This window comes from Salmo salar, chromosome 15, assembly GCF_965601325.2.
Source record: "Salmo salar chromosome 15, fSalSal1, whole genome shotgun sequence".
Taxonomy (NCBI): domain Eukaryota; kingdom Metazoa; phylum Chordata; class Actinopteri; order Salmoniformes; family Salmonidae; genus Salmo; species Salmo salar.
The window spans coordinates 14,760,391-14,777,191 of NC_138305.1; the positions used below are offsets into that span (position 1 = coordinate 14,760,391).

Here is a 16,801-nt window from a genome sequence, read left to right on the forward strand (position 1 = left end):
TACCTGATCTCTCCCTACCTGATAGTACCTGATCTCTCCCTACCTGATAGTACCTGATCTCTCCCTACCTGATAGTATCTGATCTCTCCCTACCTGATAGTATCTCTCCCTACCTGATTGTACCTGATCTCTCCCTACCTGATAGTACCTGATCTCTCCCTACCTGATAGTATCTCTCCCTACCTGATAGTACCTGATCTCTCCCTACCTGATAGTACCTGATCTCTCCCTACCTGATGGTACCTGAGCTCTCCCTACCTGATGGTATCTGATCTCTCCCTACCTGATAGTATCTCTCCCTACCTGATAGTACCTGATCTCTCCCTACCTGATAGTATCTGATCTCTCCCTACCTGATAGTACATGATCTCTACCTACCTGATAGTATCTCTCCCTACCTGATAGTACCTGATCTCTCCCTACCTGATAGTATCTGATCTCTCCCTACCTGATAGTACCTGATCTCTCCCTGATCTCTCCCTACATGATAGTATCTCTCCCTACCTGATAGTACCTGATCTCTCCCTACCTGATAGTACCTGATCTCTCCCTACCTGATGGTATCTGATCTCTCCCTACCTGATAGTATCTGATCTGTCCCTACCTGATAGTACCTGATCTCTCCCTACCTGATAGTATATCTCCCTACCTGATTGTACCTGATCTCTCCCTACCTGATAGTACCTGATCTCTCCCTACCTGATAGTATCTCTCACTACCTGATAGTATCTGATCTCTTCCTACCTGATAGTACCTGATCTCTCCCTACCTGATAGTACCTGATCTCTCCCTACCTGATAGTACCTGATCTCTCCCTACCTGAGAGTATCTGATCTCTCCCTACCTGATGGTACCTATTATCTCCCTACTTGATCTCTCCCTACCTGATAGTGTCTGATCTCTCCTCCCCATGGGCACGACCTCATCATCATCCTACCACTCTCCCCCATGGGCACTACCTCAACATTATCCTACCACTCTCCCCATGGGCACTACCTCATCATTATCCTACCACTCTCCCCATGGGCACGACCTCATCAGCATCCTACCACTCTCCCCATGGGCACTACCTCATCATTATCCTACCACTCTCCCCATGGGCACTACCTCATCATTATCCTACCTCTCTCCCCATGGGCACTACCTCATCATCATCCTACCACTCTCCCCATGGGCACTACCTCATCATCATCCTACCACTCTCCCCATGGGCACTACCTCATCATCATCCTACCACTCTCCCCATGGGCACTACCTCATCAGCATCCTACCACATTCCTCATGGGCACTACCTCATCATTCTCTCCTCCTCAGGCTGCAGGCTCGTATCGCCCACCGGATCCGGGAGCTGGAGAGTCTACCTGGAGCTCTGCCTCCGGACCTGAGGAGTAAAGCCACGGTGGAGCTCAAGGCTCTGAGACTTCTCAACTTCCAACGACAGGTATGACGTCATCTTCATGAACACTTCTAACGACATGTAGGCTACACAAACATCTAGACGCAGACTAACAATACCATCATCACCCAATTTGAAAGACACCAGGCCATCATTGTCATGTATTAGATAGTTATTGTAGCTAGCTACCTCTTTAAACCAATGGTTACCATTTTCCTAATTTCATACACATTCCTCCTCTCCTCCTATAGCTGCGTCAGGATGTGGTCCAGTGTATGCGTAAAGACACCACCCTGGAGACAGCCCTGAACTCCAAGGCTTACAAGAGGAGCAAGCGCCAGACGCTGAGGGAGGCTCGCATGACAGAGAAACTGGAGAAACAGCAGAAGATGGAACAGGAGAGGAAACGCAGACAGAAACACCAGGTGAGTGGACTCTGTGGACAATTACCTGTTCCATTTCAATTACAAAAACACCAAACTCTCTGTTCAACACACACAAGACATGCCACCAGAGGTCTCTTCACAGTCCCCAAGTCCAGAGCAGACTATGGGAAGCACACAGTACTACAAGTCTCTACTACAAGTCTCTCATCAGATAACCCAAGATAGCAGTAAAATCTGATTAATACAACAGATAACACACCTCACGGCACACCGTGAATACACACACACACACACACACACCCACACACACACACACACACACACACACACACACACACACACACACACACACACACACACACACACACACACACACACACACACACTCCTCAATGCCATTGGATGAATCTCGGAACATATTCCAGTCGGTGCTAGCAAAACAGGGAAGTACAGCGGCAGTGGTTTGGACCCATCGCTTCTGGAGGAATTCCTTTTCTTGGCAGATGGTGGCGGACTCACTCCATCGTTCGAGTCATCATCTCCCCCATTAGCAGCAGTAGCGCCACCACCCAGCCTCCCTCTGCCACCATCTCTTTCAGGAGTACTTTTCTTGTCTCCTTCAAATCATCCTCTTGCCTCTGTATCTTGGATCCAGGAGGGAAAACTTGGACAAAAAGGTATGTTATTGTCGGTAGGCTGTAATTGTCCTCGAGCACACTGGACATCTTCCTTTTGAGGCTTTGTGTTAGGTCGGTGTTGTTGATGAAGTCGGGCTTTAGCAGATCTCCCATCAGTAACTGGAGACCAGGCTTGACGAGACGGGGACGCAATCCTCACCAGAGAGAACATCAGTGAAGTCAGCCATAGGCTTCACTGAACAGACGGTGACGTACAGACGGTGGTCAGTGTAACAAAATCCACTTCCTTTAGCTCTGTCTGAACCGTCACCTTGTTGAACAAGGTAGGGACCGTTGTTTCAGATAAATACTTTCTGCCCGGTAACTCGTATAGTTTGACAAAATTAATGGAGGATTTCTTTGAAGGCAGGTTTCTCCACCGTTCTGAAGGGCACCATTCCTACAGCTAAGTAACGCGTTAAACTGTCTGTCAGTGCTTGCCATTTATCCGTGTCCTGTTTGTATTTTGTGCCTCGGGCAAAGGCTGCCACGCTGAGCTGCCGCTGGCCAGATGTGGATGGCGAGGCAGCAACAGCCATGGTGGCTAACCCAAGTTGGGCATACAGTGCATTCACAAAGTATTCAGACCCCTTCCCTTTTTCCCAAATTTTTTACGTTACATCCTTATTCTAAAATGGATTAAATTGTTTTTTTTCCCACATCAATCTCCACACAATACCCCATAATGACAAAGTGAAAACACGTTTTTAGAAATGTTTGCAAGTGTATATCAAATTTAAAACATACCTTATTTACACAAGTATTCAGACCCTTTCCTCAGTACTTTGTTGAAGCACCTTTGACAGCGATTACAGCCTCGAGTCTTCTTTGGTATAACACTACAAGCTTAGCACACCTGTATTTGGGGAGTTTCTCCCATTCTTCTCTGCAGATCCTGTCAAGCTTTGTCAGGTTGGATGGGGAGCGTCGCAACACAGCTATTTTCAGGTCTCTCCAGAGATGTTTGATCGGGTTCAAGTCTGGGCTCTGGCTGGGCAACTCAAGGACATTCAGAGACTTGTCCCTAAGCCACTCCTGCGTTGTCTTGGCTGTGTGCTCAGGGTCATTGCCCTGTTGGAAGGTCAACCTTCGCTCCAGTCTGAGGTGCTGAGCGCTCTGGAGCAGGTTTTCATCAAGGATCTCTCTGTACTTTGCTCCATTCATCTTTCCCTTGATCCTGACTATCCCAGTCCCTAACGCTGAAAAGCATCCCCACAGCATGATGCTGCCACCACCATGCTTCACCGTAGGGATGGTGCCACCACCATGCTTCACCGTAGGGATGGTGCCAGGTTTTCCTCCAGATGTGACTCTTTGCATTCAGGCCAAAGAGTTCAATCTTGGTTTCATCAGACCAGATACCAGTTTCTCATGGTCTGAGAGTCCTTTAGGTACCTTTTGGCAAACTACAAGCGGGATGTCATGTGCCTTTTGCATCCCACCTGTCTGAACCTGTTTTCACTTTGTCATTATGGGGTATTGTGTGTGTATATATATATATATTTTTTAATAAATTTTACAATAAGGCTGTACCGTAACGAAATGTGGAAAAGGGGAAGGGGTCTGAATACTTTCTGAAGTCACTGCAGGCCGCAGGGTGGTTAATCCACAGGTGGTTACGAAGAAGTGGTGTGGTGCTGGGATTCATAGTTATGTTTTTGCGCTTATTCTGCAAACAGACTGGTGCAAGTCATCTGGTTCTCCATCTTCATTAGGTTTGAAACCCAAATGTGCCCAAATAGGCAATGCTATGTTTTTCTGTTGCTACGAGAGCCATCTTTTTCAACTAACTCCTCCGATCTATTGAACAATGAAAAAGACCAGAGGTGAAGGGCAGAGGCTACCCATCTACCCCCACCCTATAAGCTATAATATATATAGGTACCCCCAGTCCCTACTTTTTATCCCACCCCTATTCAATGAACTGAATTGATCTTCAAAGATTCTCTCTTAGCCACACCCCACCCAGCGCACATAGCGGACTTTCTGATTGTGGCGTAGATAGTTGGGAGGGGGACTGGACTGAATGTATCCATTTTAATAGACACACTAAGTTAGCTAAATAATATCATTAGTTAACACTCCTCCTATGGGTAACGTATATCTACATTAAATAAAGCTGCTAAAACATTTTATTTATGGTTTTTACGGTTATTTTATTTTCATCCAAAACCGCCAATGTCACAGTTAACAAATTACCGTCTCAGCCCTAATAATATGTTTCCCCTCTGTTTCACATGGTAACATGTTCTTCCTTTGTCTCGCTCTCAGGAGTATCTGAACAGCATCCTGCAGCATGCCAAGGACTTTAAGGACTACCACCGCTCTATCACTGCCAAGATGCAGAAACAGAACAAGGCCATCACCACCTGGCACACTAACACAGAGAGAGAACAGAAGAAAGAGACAGAGAGGATCGAGAAGGAGAGGATGAGGAGACTTATGGTGAGTTAGAGGATGATGAGGATGAGGAGGGGAGGATGAAGAGGAGGAGAGGATGAGGAGACTTATGGTGAGTTAGAGGATGAGGAGGGGAGGATGAGGAGGGGAGGATGAAGAGGAGGGGAGGATGAGGAGACTTATGGTGAGTTAGAGGAGAGGATGAGGAGGGGAGGAGGAGAGGATGAGGAGGGGAGGACGAAGAGGGGAGGAGGAGGAGGAGGGGATGAGGAGACTTATGGTGAGTTAGAGGATGAGGAGAGGATGAGGAGGGGAGGATGAGGAGGAGAAGATGAGGAGGAGAGGATGAGGAGGAGAGGAGGGGAGGATGAGGAGGAGGAGAGGATGAGGAGGGGAGAAGGAGGAGGAGAGGATGAGGAGGAGATGAGGGAGAGGATGAGGAGGAGGAGGAGAGGAGGAGGAGAGGAGGAGGAGGGGAGGATGAGGAGAGGATGAGGAGGGGAGGATGAGGAGGGGAGGAGGAGGAGAGGAGGAGGAGAGGGGGAGGAGAGGAGGAGAGGATGAGGAGGAGGGGAGGATGAGGAGGGGAGGATGAGGAGGGGTGGAGGAGGAGGAGAGGATGAGGAGACTCATGGTGAGTTAGAGGAGAGGATGAGGAGGAGGAGAGGATGAGGAGGGGAGGATGAGGAGGAGAGGATGAGGAGGGGAGGAGGAGGAGAGGATGAGGAGGAGAGGAGGAGGAGAGGATGAGGAGGGGAGGATGAGGAGACTCATGGTGAGTTAGAGGGGAGGATGAGGCGTGAAGGATGAGGAGGGCTACAGGAAGCTTTTAGGGTTAGTCCCTTCGTTTCCCCTGTTGACCTCTAACCTTTAAACTCCCTGTCTGTGCAGGCGGAGGATGAGGAGGGCTACAGGAAGCTGATCGACCAGAAGAAGGACAAGCGTCTGGCGTATCTGCTGCAGCAGACTGACGAGTACGTAGCTAACCTCACTGACCTAGTCTACGAACACAAGGCTGCACAGGCCGCCAACATGAAGAAGAAGAAGAAAAAGCAGAAGAAGAAGGTGAGAGTTGGTCACAGTTCAAATCTGGAGACACAATGACATCTGTCTGGGGAAGCACTGATACCGTGTTAGCAACATCATTATAGATCTGTGAGATTTTGTTCTGTGTCACTAGCAGCTTCCTGTTAATGTACCTGTGCTCACCTGTCCTGTCCTATCTGACCCATAGAATATTGATGAGAGCGGGGAAGGGATGAGCGGCATCGGGCCTGACGGAGAGGTAAGATTATAACACAACTCTATAGACTGAATGTTGATGGTCCTTAAACATCTCTTTGTACCAGTTTCATTGACTTCTGTAGTGGCTAAATACGTGTGTTTTCCCTCCAGTCCATGGATGATGTCTGTAGTAATAGTGTGTTGTCCATGGATGATGTCTGTAGTAATAGTGTGTTGTCCATGGATGATGTCAGTAGTAATAGTGTGTTGTCCATGGATGATGTCTGTAGTAATAGTGTGTTGTCCATGGATGATGTCTGTAGTAATAGTGTGTTGTCCATGGATGATGTCTGTAGTAATAGTGTGTTGTCCATGGATGATGTCTGTAGTAATAGTGTGTTGTCCCTCCAGTCCATGGATGATGTCTGTAGTAATAGTGTGTTGTCCATGGATGATGTCTGTAGTAATAGTGTGTTGTCCATGGATGATGTCTGTAGGAATAGTGTGTTGTCCATGGATGATGTCTGTAGTAATAGTGTGTTGTCCCTACAGTCCATGGATGATGTCTGTAGTAATAGTGTGTTGTCCATGGATGATGTCTGTAGTAATAGTGTGTTGTCCCTACAGTCCATGGATGATGTCTGTAGTAATAGTGTGTTGTCCATGGATGATGTCTGTAGTAATAGTGTGTTGTCCATGGATGATGTCTGTAGTAATAGTGTGTTGTCCATGGATGATGTCTGTAGTAATAGTGTGTTGTCCCCCCAGCCCATGGATGATGTCTGTAGTAATAGTGTGTTGGCCATGGATGATGTCTGTAGTAATAGTGTGTTGTCCCTCCAGCCCATGGATGATGTCTGTAGTAATAGTGTGTTGTCCATGGATGATGTCTGTAGTAATAGTGTGTTGTCCATGGATGATGTCTGTAGTAATAGTGTGTTGTCCATGGATGATGTCTGTATTAATGGTGTGTTGTCCATGGATGATGTCTGTAGTAATGGTGTGTTGTGGATGATGTCTGTATTAATGGTGTGTTGTCCATGGATGATGTCTGTAGTAATGGTGTGTTGTGGATGATGTCTGTAGAAATGGTGTGTTGTCCATGGATGATGTCTGTAGTAATGGTGTGTTGTGGATGATGTCTGTAGTAATAGTGTGTTGTCCATGGATGATGTCTGTAGTAATAGTGTGTTGTCCCTACAGCTCATGTATGATGTCTGTAGTAATGGTGTGTCGTCCATGGATGATGTCTGTAGTAAAGTGTGTTGTCCCTACAGCCCATGGATGATGTCTGTAGTAATGATGTGTTGTCCATGGATGATGTCTAGTAATAGTGTGTTGTCCATGGATGATGTCTGTAGTAATAGTGTGTTGTCCATGGATGATGTCTGTAGTAATGGTCTGTTGTCCCTCCAGCCCATGGATGATGTCTGTAGTAATGGTGTGTTGTCCCTACAGCCCATGGATGATGTCTGTAGTAATGGTGTGTTGTCCCTACAGCCCATGGATGATGTCTGTAGTAATAGTGTGTTGTGGATGATGTCTGTAGTAATGGTCTGTTGTCCCTCCAGCCCATGGATGAGAGCAGTCAGATGAGTGAGCTGCCAGTCAAAGTGATCCAGACAGAAACAGGGAAGGTTCTGCAGGGACTCGACGCCCCCAAGTCGTCACAGTTAGAGGCCTGGCTAGAGATGAACCCTGGGTAAGAGACATGAGAAAGTCCTACATTATTGATCTTTTCGTTTGTTGTATTATTTTGTTTGACTTGTAACCAGTCATTTTCCTTCTTTTGAACTCAGGTATGAAGTAGCCCCAAGGTCAGACAGTGAGGAGAGCGGCTCAGAGTTTGAGGACGAGGTGAGCGTCTCAGTAAAGCTGACAGCCCATTGCGTTATAATGAGTCAAACCCTCCTACACCAGACCTCTACATAATGACAGCCCATAGAGTTATAATGAGTCAAACCCTCCTCTACACAATGACAGCCCATAGAGTTATAATGAGTCAAACCCTCCTACACCAGACCTCTACACAATGACAGCCCATAGAGTTATAATGAGTCAAACCCTCCTACACTAGACCTCTACACAATGTCAGCCCATAGAGTTATAATGAGTCAAACCCTCCTACACCAGACCTCTACACAATGACAGCCCATAGAGTTATAATGAGTCAAACCCTCCTACACCAGACCTCTACACAATGACAGCCCATAGCGTTATAATGAGTCAAACCCTCCTACACCAGACCTCTACACAATGACAGCCCATAGCGTTATAATGAGTCAAACCCTCCTACACCAGACCTCTACACAATGACAGCCCATAGCGTTATAATGAGTCAAACCCTCCTACACCAGACCTCTACATAATGACAGCCCATAGCGTTATAATGAGTCAAACCCTCCTACACCAGACCTCTACACAATGACAGCCCATAGAGTTATAATGAGTCAAACCCTCCTACACCAGACCTCAACACAATGACAGCCCATAGAGTTATGAGTCAAACCCTCCTCTACATAATGACAGCCCATAGCGTTATAATGAGTCAAACCCTCCTACACCAGACCTCTACACAATGACAGCCCATAGAGTTATAATGAGTCAAACCCTCCTCTACATAATGACAGCCCATAGAGTTATAATGAGTCAAACCCTCCTACACCAGACCTCTACACAATGACAGCCCATAGCGTTATAATGAGTCAAACCCTCCTACACCAGACCTCTACACAATGACAGCCCATAGAGTTATAATGAGTCAAACCCTCCTCTACATAATGACAGCCCATAGAGTTATAATGAGTCAAACCCTCCTACACCAGACCTCTACACAATGACAGCCCATAGCGTTATAATGAGTCAAACCCTCCTACACCAGACCTCTACACAATGACAGCCCATAGAGTTATGAGTCAAACCCTCCTACACTAGACCTCTACACAATGACAGCCCATAGAGTTATAATGAGTCAAACCCTCCTACACCAGACCTCTACACAATGACAGCCCATAGCGTTATAATGAGTCAAACCCTCCTCTACATAATGACAGCCCATAGAGTTATGAGCCAAACCCTCCTACACCAGACCTCTACACAGTGACAGCCCACTACTCCCCTCAGCTGTCAGCTCCTACAGATGTCTGACTCCTTTTGTCTTTACTTAGCTTCATTAGGGCTTCAAACAGCCTCCTGTCATCTTCCCTTCTTCCTAAGCACCGTAATTTCCGGACTATTAAGCGCACCTGAATATAAGCCGCACCCACTGAATTAAAAAATAGATATATTATTTTGAACATAAATAAGCCGCACATGTCTATAAGCCGCAGGTGCCTACCGGTACATTGAAACAAATGAACTTTACACAGGCTTTAACGAAACACGGCTTGTAACAAAAATAAATAGGCTTTAACGAAACACGGCTTGTAACAAAAACTAAAAAATTTGCAGTAAGCTTTAGTTGTCTTTTTGCACTGAGTCAGTTCCTCACGCTGCTGTTTCCAACGTCTTATCATCGACTCATTAAGACCAAGCTCCCGTGCAGCAGCTCTATTGCCTTTTCCAACAGCCAGATCAATCGCCTTCAACTTGAAAGCTGCATCATATGCACTTCTCCGTGTCTTTGCCATGAGGGTGACAAAATGACTACCGTAATCAGAATGATGGGAAGTTTGAGAGCGCTCGATTTAATCTAAACAGTAAACAAAAAAGTTGTTTGACCTTAACCCGTTCGGCAATTTCATTGGTCTAATGAAAGCTTCATGCCGCCAAAAAACTGAGCACGTCACAGAATGTTTTTTTGGAGAAAAAAAAATAGAAAGCGGGAAAAATCCATATATTAGCCGCGTCATTGTTTAAGCCGCGAGGTTCAGAGCTGGGAAAAAAGTTGCGGCTTATAGTCCGGAATTTGCGGTATGTCCTCTGTGGAGGAGCTTTTAAAACCTCTTGGGGCTAGGTGGGACGCTAGCGTGCCACCTGTGGTGCACTCCATCAACAGCAGGTGCATTTCAAGAGCGGCAAATTTGAATCCAAATAAATGTCAAAATTCAAATTTTTCAAAAATACAACTATGTTACACCATTTGAAAGATAAACATCTCCTTAATCTAACCACGTTTTACGATTTCAAAAAGGTTTTACGGCGAAAGCATAAATTTAGAGTATGTTAGGACAGTACATTTACAAGAGTTGTGTGTAATGTTTTGTCAAGTCAAAGACAGGGTCACCAAAACCATAAAACCAGCTAAAATGATACACTAACCTTTTACAATCTCCATCAGATAACACTCCTAGGACATTATGTTAGACAATGCATGCATTTTTAGTTCTATCAAGTTCATATTTATATACAAAAACAGCGTTTTACTATGGCATTGATGTTGAGGAAATCGTTTCCCTCCAATAACCGGCAGTCAAGTCAGCGTCACAAATTAAATAATTAAAATTAGAAAACATTGGTAAAATATTATATTGTCATTTAAAGAATTATAGATTTACATCTTTTGAACGCAATCAACTTGCCAGATTTAAAAATAACCTTACTGGGAAATCACACTTTGCAATAATCTGAGCACTGTGCCCAGAAAAATACGCGTTGCGATACAGACTAGACGTCATGTTGGGGAGATCTAAAATCGAAAATACTATGTAAATAATCCATTACCTTTGATTCTCTTCATCAGATGTCACTTCCAGGTATCACAGGTCCATAACGAATGTAGTTTTGTTCAAAAAAGCTCATCATTTATGTCCAAAAATCTCCGTCTCGTTAGCACATGATGTAAGCCAGCCGGACTTCTCGTCATGAACGAGGGGAAAAAATATATTTCCGTTCGTTCAAACATGTCAAACGTTGTATAGCATAAATCATTAGGGCCTTTTTTAACCAGAACATGAATAATATTCAAGGTGGACGAATGCATAGCCTTTTATAACGTATTGGAACGAGGGTACCCAACATGAAGTAGCGCGCCAGGTGTCTAATGGGACATCACCGTTCCATGGCTCTTGTTCGGTCAGATCTCCCTCCAGAAGACTCAAAACACTTTGTAAAGGCTGGTGACATCTAGTGGAAGCAATAGGAAGTGCCAAAATATTCCTAAACCCCTGTGTTTTTCAATGGGATAGCTTTAAAGTCAATACAACACATCAGGTATCCACTTCCTGTCAGAAAATGTCTCAGGGTTTTGCCTGCCAAATGAGTTCTGTTATACTCACAGACACCATTCAAACAGTTTTGGAAACTTTAGAGTGTTTTCTATCCATATATAATAAGTATATGCATATTCTAGTTACTGGGTAGGATTAGTAACCAGATTAAATCGGGTACATTTTTTTTATCCAGACGTGCAAATGCTGCCCCCTAGACCCAACAGGTTAACGTACAGTGCCGTGAAAGAGTATTTGCCCCCTTTCTGATTTTCTTTTTTTGCATATTTTTTATACTGAATGTTGTCAGATCTTCAGTCGAAACCTAATATTAGATAAAGGGAACCTGAGTTTACAAATAACAACAAAAAAAAGATACTTATTTTATTGATTTAATTAACAAAGTTATGCAACACCTAAGTGGTCCAGGTCCTGAGGCAGCAACGCATCCCCAAACCATCACACTACCAACATCACACTTGACCTTTGATATGAGGTTCTTAATGTGGAATGCAGTGTTTGGTTTTAGGCCAGGCATAATGGGACCCATCTCTTCCAAAAAGTTATACTTTTGACTCATCTGTCCATAGAACATTCTACCAAGAGTCTTGATGATCATCTAGGATCTTCGAGGTGCTTTTTTGGCAAATTTGAGTCAACTTTTTGGACGCGATGGGTGCCTCAGGACCTGGACGACTTGCCTTAATAGAAGGTACCATGAATTCTGCTCTGTGGCAGAGAATTCTACAGGAGAATGTCGGGCCATCCGTCTGGGAGCTGAAGCACAGCTGGGTCATGCAGCAAGACAATGATACAAAACACACAATCATCTCTACGTGAAAACAGCTAAAAACCAACATTTGAAGATTTTGAGTGGCCTAGTCAAAGTCCAGAACTAATCCCAATTGAGATGTTGTGGCAGGACTTGAAACGAGCAGCTCGTTCACGCTTGAAAACCCACAAATGTCACTGAGTTACAGCAGTTCTGCATGGAAGGTATGAAAGAGTGGGCCAAAATTACTCCCCAGCGACACGAAGAAACTGATCAACAACTACAGGAAGTGTTTGGTTGGCGTCATTACAGCTAAAAATGGCACAACCAGTTATTTTTTCACACAGGGGCATTGGGTGTTTCATAACTTTGTTTATGACATAAATTAAATAAGTATGTAATTGTTGTGTTAGTTGTTCACTCGGGTTCCCTTTATCTAATATCAGGTTCCTCTGATCTAATATCAGGTTCCTCTGATCTAATATCAGGTTCCTCTGATCTAATATCTGGTTCTTTATCTAGTATCAGGTTCCCTTTATCTAATATCAGGTTCCCTTTATCTAATATCAGGTTCCCTTTATCTAATATCAGGTTCCCTTTATCTAATATCAGGTTCCCTTGATCTAATATCAGGTTCCTCTGATCTAATATCAGGTTCCCTTTAACTAATATCCGGTTCCCTTTATCTAATATCAGGTTCTTTATCTAGTATCAGGTTCCCTTTATCTAATATCAGGTTCTTTATCTAGTATCAGGTTATTTATCTAATATCAGGTTCCCTTTATCTAGTATCAGGTTCCCTTTATCTAATATCAGGTTCTTTATCTAGTATCAGGTTATTTATCTAATATCAGGTTCCCTTTAACTAATATCAGGTTCCTCTGATCTAATATCAGGTTCTTTATCTAATATCAGGTTCTCTTTATCTAATATCAGCTTCCCTTTATGTAATATCACGTTCCCTTTATCTCATATCAGGTTCCCTTTATCTAATATCAGGTTCCTCTGATCTAATATCAGGTTCTTTATCTAATATCAGGTTCTCTTTATCTAATATCAGGTTCTCTTTATCTAATATCAGGTTCCCTTTATCTAATATCAGGTTCCCTTTATCTAATATCAGGTTCCCTCTGATCTAATATCAGGTTCCCTTTATCTAATATCAGGTTCCCTCTGATCTAATATCAGGTTCCCTTTATCTAATATCAGGTTCCTCTGATCTAATATCAGGTTCCCTTTATCTAATATCAGGTTCTTTATCTAATATCAGGTTCTTTATCTAATATCAGGTTTCCTTTATCTAATATCAGGTTCCCTTTATCTAATATCAGGTTCCCTTTATCTAATATCAGGTTCCCTTTATCTAATATCAGGTTCCCTTTATCTAATATCAGGTTCTTTATCTAATATCAGGTTCTTTATCTAATATCAGGTTCCCTTTATCTAATATCAGGTTCCTTTTATCTAATATCAGGTTCCCTTTATCTAATATCAGGTTCCCTTTATCTAATATCAGGTTCCTCTGATCTAATATCAGGTTCCCTTTATCTAATATCAGGTTCCCTTTATCTAATATCAGGTTCTTTATCTAATATCAGGTTCCCTTTATCTAAAATCAGGTTCACTTTGTCTAATATCAGCTTCCCTTTATCTAATATCAGGTTGCCTTTATCTAATATCAGGTTCCCTTTATCTAATATCAGGTTCTTTATCTAATAGCAGGTTCCCTTTATCTAATATCAGGTTCCCTTTATCTAATATCAGGTTCTTTATCTAATATCAGGTTCCCCTGATCTAATATCAGGTTCCCCTGATCTAATATCAGGTTCCTCTGATCTAATATCAGGTTTCTCTGATCTAATATCAGGTTCCTCTGATCTAATATCAGGTTCCCTCTGATCTAATATCAGGTTCCCTCTGATCTAATATCAGGTTCCCTCTGATCTAATATCAGGTTCCCTTTATCTAATATCAGGTTCCCTCCGATCTAATTAGAAAATAAGGGAAAGCCGCACACTCTTAAGAGCTCAGATGCAAAAATTTAATAACCAACGTTTTGACAGCAAAGCTGTCTTCATCAGGGTATCATCACAAACACTGCGAGATGAGTCATTTATATAGTGTCAAGAGACACACAGGTGTTTGTAATCATGGCCAAGTGTGGCCTAATATCATTGGTTAACTCAAATATAAAAAAAAAAATGGCATACAAAGAACATACAAAAAGACAAACAAATGGATAGCATACGATCATAGCATTTGTAGTCTAAAATGTATCTAACAAACAATTACAATGGCAAAATCACAATAATCACAAGAATGGCTTCAGATCAAAGTCTATGTTGAGACCGAAGGGAGCAAGGGTCTTTAAATTAAAGATCCAGGCAGCCTCTCGTTTTAACAATAAATTATCAAGGTCACCCCCTCTCCTCGGGAGGGTGTCATGTTCGATGCCAATATAACGCAGAGACGAAATCGAATGGTTTGCATCCAAAAAGTGGGCCGCAACTGGGTAAGTCAAGTTTTTGCACCTAATGGTGCTACGATGCACTGAGATACGTACTTTTAATTCACGCTTTGTTTTACCCACATAATTTTTACCACACGGACAAGTTATAAGATAAATAACTGCCTTAGTGGAACACGTAATAACACTTTTAATTGGGATAGATTTCCCTGTTTGGGGGTGTTTGAAGGATCTACATTCATAAGTGCCATTGCATTGAGCACAGCCATTACACTTGTAATTTCCATCCAGTATGGGCGCAAATAGACATTCAGGAATATCTTGGGGTGGTAAATCAGAGTGTACCAATTGGTCTCTGAGATTTCTGACCCGCGAGAATACGACCAGGGGAAGGTCAGAAAACACATTACCGTGACTATCATCATATTTCAGAATGTGCCAATTTTTGTGAACGATTCCTTTAATTTGTTCAGAGCACTTTGAATAGCGGGTAGTGAGAACGCAAGAATGCGTCTTTTTGCGAGACTGACCTTGAAAAAGTTCATGTCTCGTTTTGTATTTTCTCAATGGCAATATTAAACTGATCATTGTTGTACCCCCTCTCCTTGAACTTATCCTGCATCTCAGCCATATTTCTGTCGAAATCTGATTGTTTTATACAAATTCTTTTGATTCGACAGAATTGGCTGTAGGGCAAACTATTTTTCAAGGGAAGTGGGTGACAACTATCAGCCCTCAACAAACTGTTACGATCAGTAGGTTTCCTGTAAAGATCAGTATATAGAACATTATTTTCACACACGATCAGAAGATCAAGAAAACTGATTTGACGTATATCAGATTGCATAGTAAATCTCAAATGTTCAGAACAGGAGTTAAGAAAAGCATGGAATGCCTGGAGCAGTTCTGCATCACCCCTCCATAGAACAAAAATATCGTCAATATACCGTTTCCAAATAATGATGTTAGGCAAGAAAACATTTTTGAGAGGGTTAAAAATGGATTGTTTCTCCATGTAACCCACATACAAATTAGCATAGTTAGGAGCCATGGGGGATCCCATAGCAGTACCCTTCGTCTGAATAAAGAAATTATTTAGAAACATGAAATAGTTATGTGTGAGTACTATTTCAGCCAATGTTATAATGCAGGCACTGGAAGGTAGTTCATTAGGGTCACGTTGCAGAAGAAAATGTTCCATGGCTTCAATACCGCCCTCGTGTGGAATATTTGTGTATAACGACTCAACATCAAAAGTAACTAACAAGGTGTTCTCGGGCAGAGGATCAAGAGATTCAATGATAGATATCATACTGCTGGTGTCCTTTACAAAGGAGGGGAGCTGTTCTGCGAGTGGTCTAATAAAAAAGTCAACAAAAGTAGATAGAGGGGCCGTTACTGCATCAATGCCGCTACAATAGGCCGCCCTGGAGGGTTTGTAACATTCTTGTGTAATTTCGGCAAAGTATAGAAAGTGGCAATTTTAGGGTGTTGAATGGCCAGAAAGTCATATTCTTTTTTGGTTATCTGACCAGAATTTAAATAACCATCTAGGACAGTAAAGATAGTATTCTGAAATTGGGAAGTAGGGTCACTTCTGAGTTTCTTGTAAAAGGTGTTGTCAAGCAGTTGTCTATGACACTCATTTACATAAGCTGTCCTATCCATGAGTACAACCGACCCACCCTTATCAGCAGGACGAATAAGGACTGACGTATCGGATTGTAAATCAAGCAAAGCTTGTTTTTCATCCTTAGATAAATTATGGAAAGATTTGAACTCCTGTTTATTCTTAAGGAGATGAGCAACATCTTTTTCAACAAGTCTGCAATATGTCTCGATAGAGTGATTGCGATTGGCTGGAGGTACAAAATAACTCTTGCTTCTAAAAGGAGTCGGAGTATGTAGAGGTAAGTAACCTACTGGTTCAATAGAAATGTCAGGATTAGGGGAGCTAAAGTATTCCCTTAAACGGATGTTTCTAAAAAACTTGAACATGTCTACCTTAACGTCAAAATCGTTACACTGTGTTGTAGGCACAAAAGATAACCCTTTATTAAGCAAAGAGACATGGGCAGGGCTCAATATCTTGCTTGATAAATTAAAGACACTCAGTCCCGTGGGTTCTGGGACCGTGTGAACGGTCTCCTCTGCCTCTGATAGTCGTTTCTTCTTACCCCGTTGGGTGCGGCATCTCGTCGATGCGCGTGCCTGCGGCCAACTACGCCCTTCCGTTGGCCCAGTCTCTCGTTAAATAAAAAACTGTCACTGGAAGCCGATGAGGCGCTGGTTGTAGAGTGTTGGTCAGACGGGGGTGGATCAAAGTAAGTGT

General features: G+C 43.1%; 1 protein-coding gene across 4 annotated transcripts in view; it reads left to right on the top strand.

The window, feature by feature from the left end:
• smarca2 (SWI/SNF related BAF chromatin remodeling complex subunit ATPase 2) overlaps positions 1-16,801 on the top strand; it is a 159,754-nt gene that overhangs the window by 54,759 nt on the left and 88,194 nt on the right. For all 4 annotated transcript variants that reach the window (XM_045695465.2, XM_082961596.1, XM_082961597.1 and 1 more), the window contains 7 exons: positions 1,315-1,441; positions 1,648-1,821; positions 4,731-4,904; positions 5,751-5,924; positions 6,094-6,144; positions 7,655-7,785; positions 7,883-7,940. In XM_045695465.2, coding sequence (XP_045551421.1) covers positions 1,315-1,441; positions 1,648-1,821; positions 4,731-4,904; positions 5,751-5,924; positions 6,094-6,144; positions 7,655-7,785; positions 7,883-7,940 — 889 coding nt within the window. The remainder of the gene's footprint in view (positions 1-1,314; positions 1,442-1,647; positions 1,822-4,730; positions 4,905-5,750; positions 5,925-6,093; positions 6,145-7,654; positions 7,786-7,882; positions 7,941-16,801) is intronic.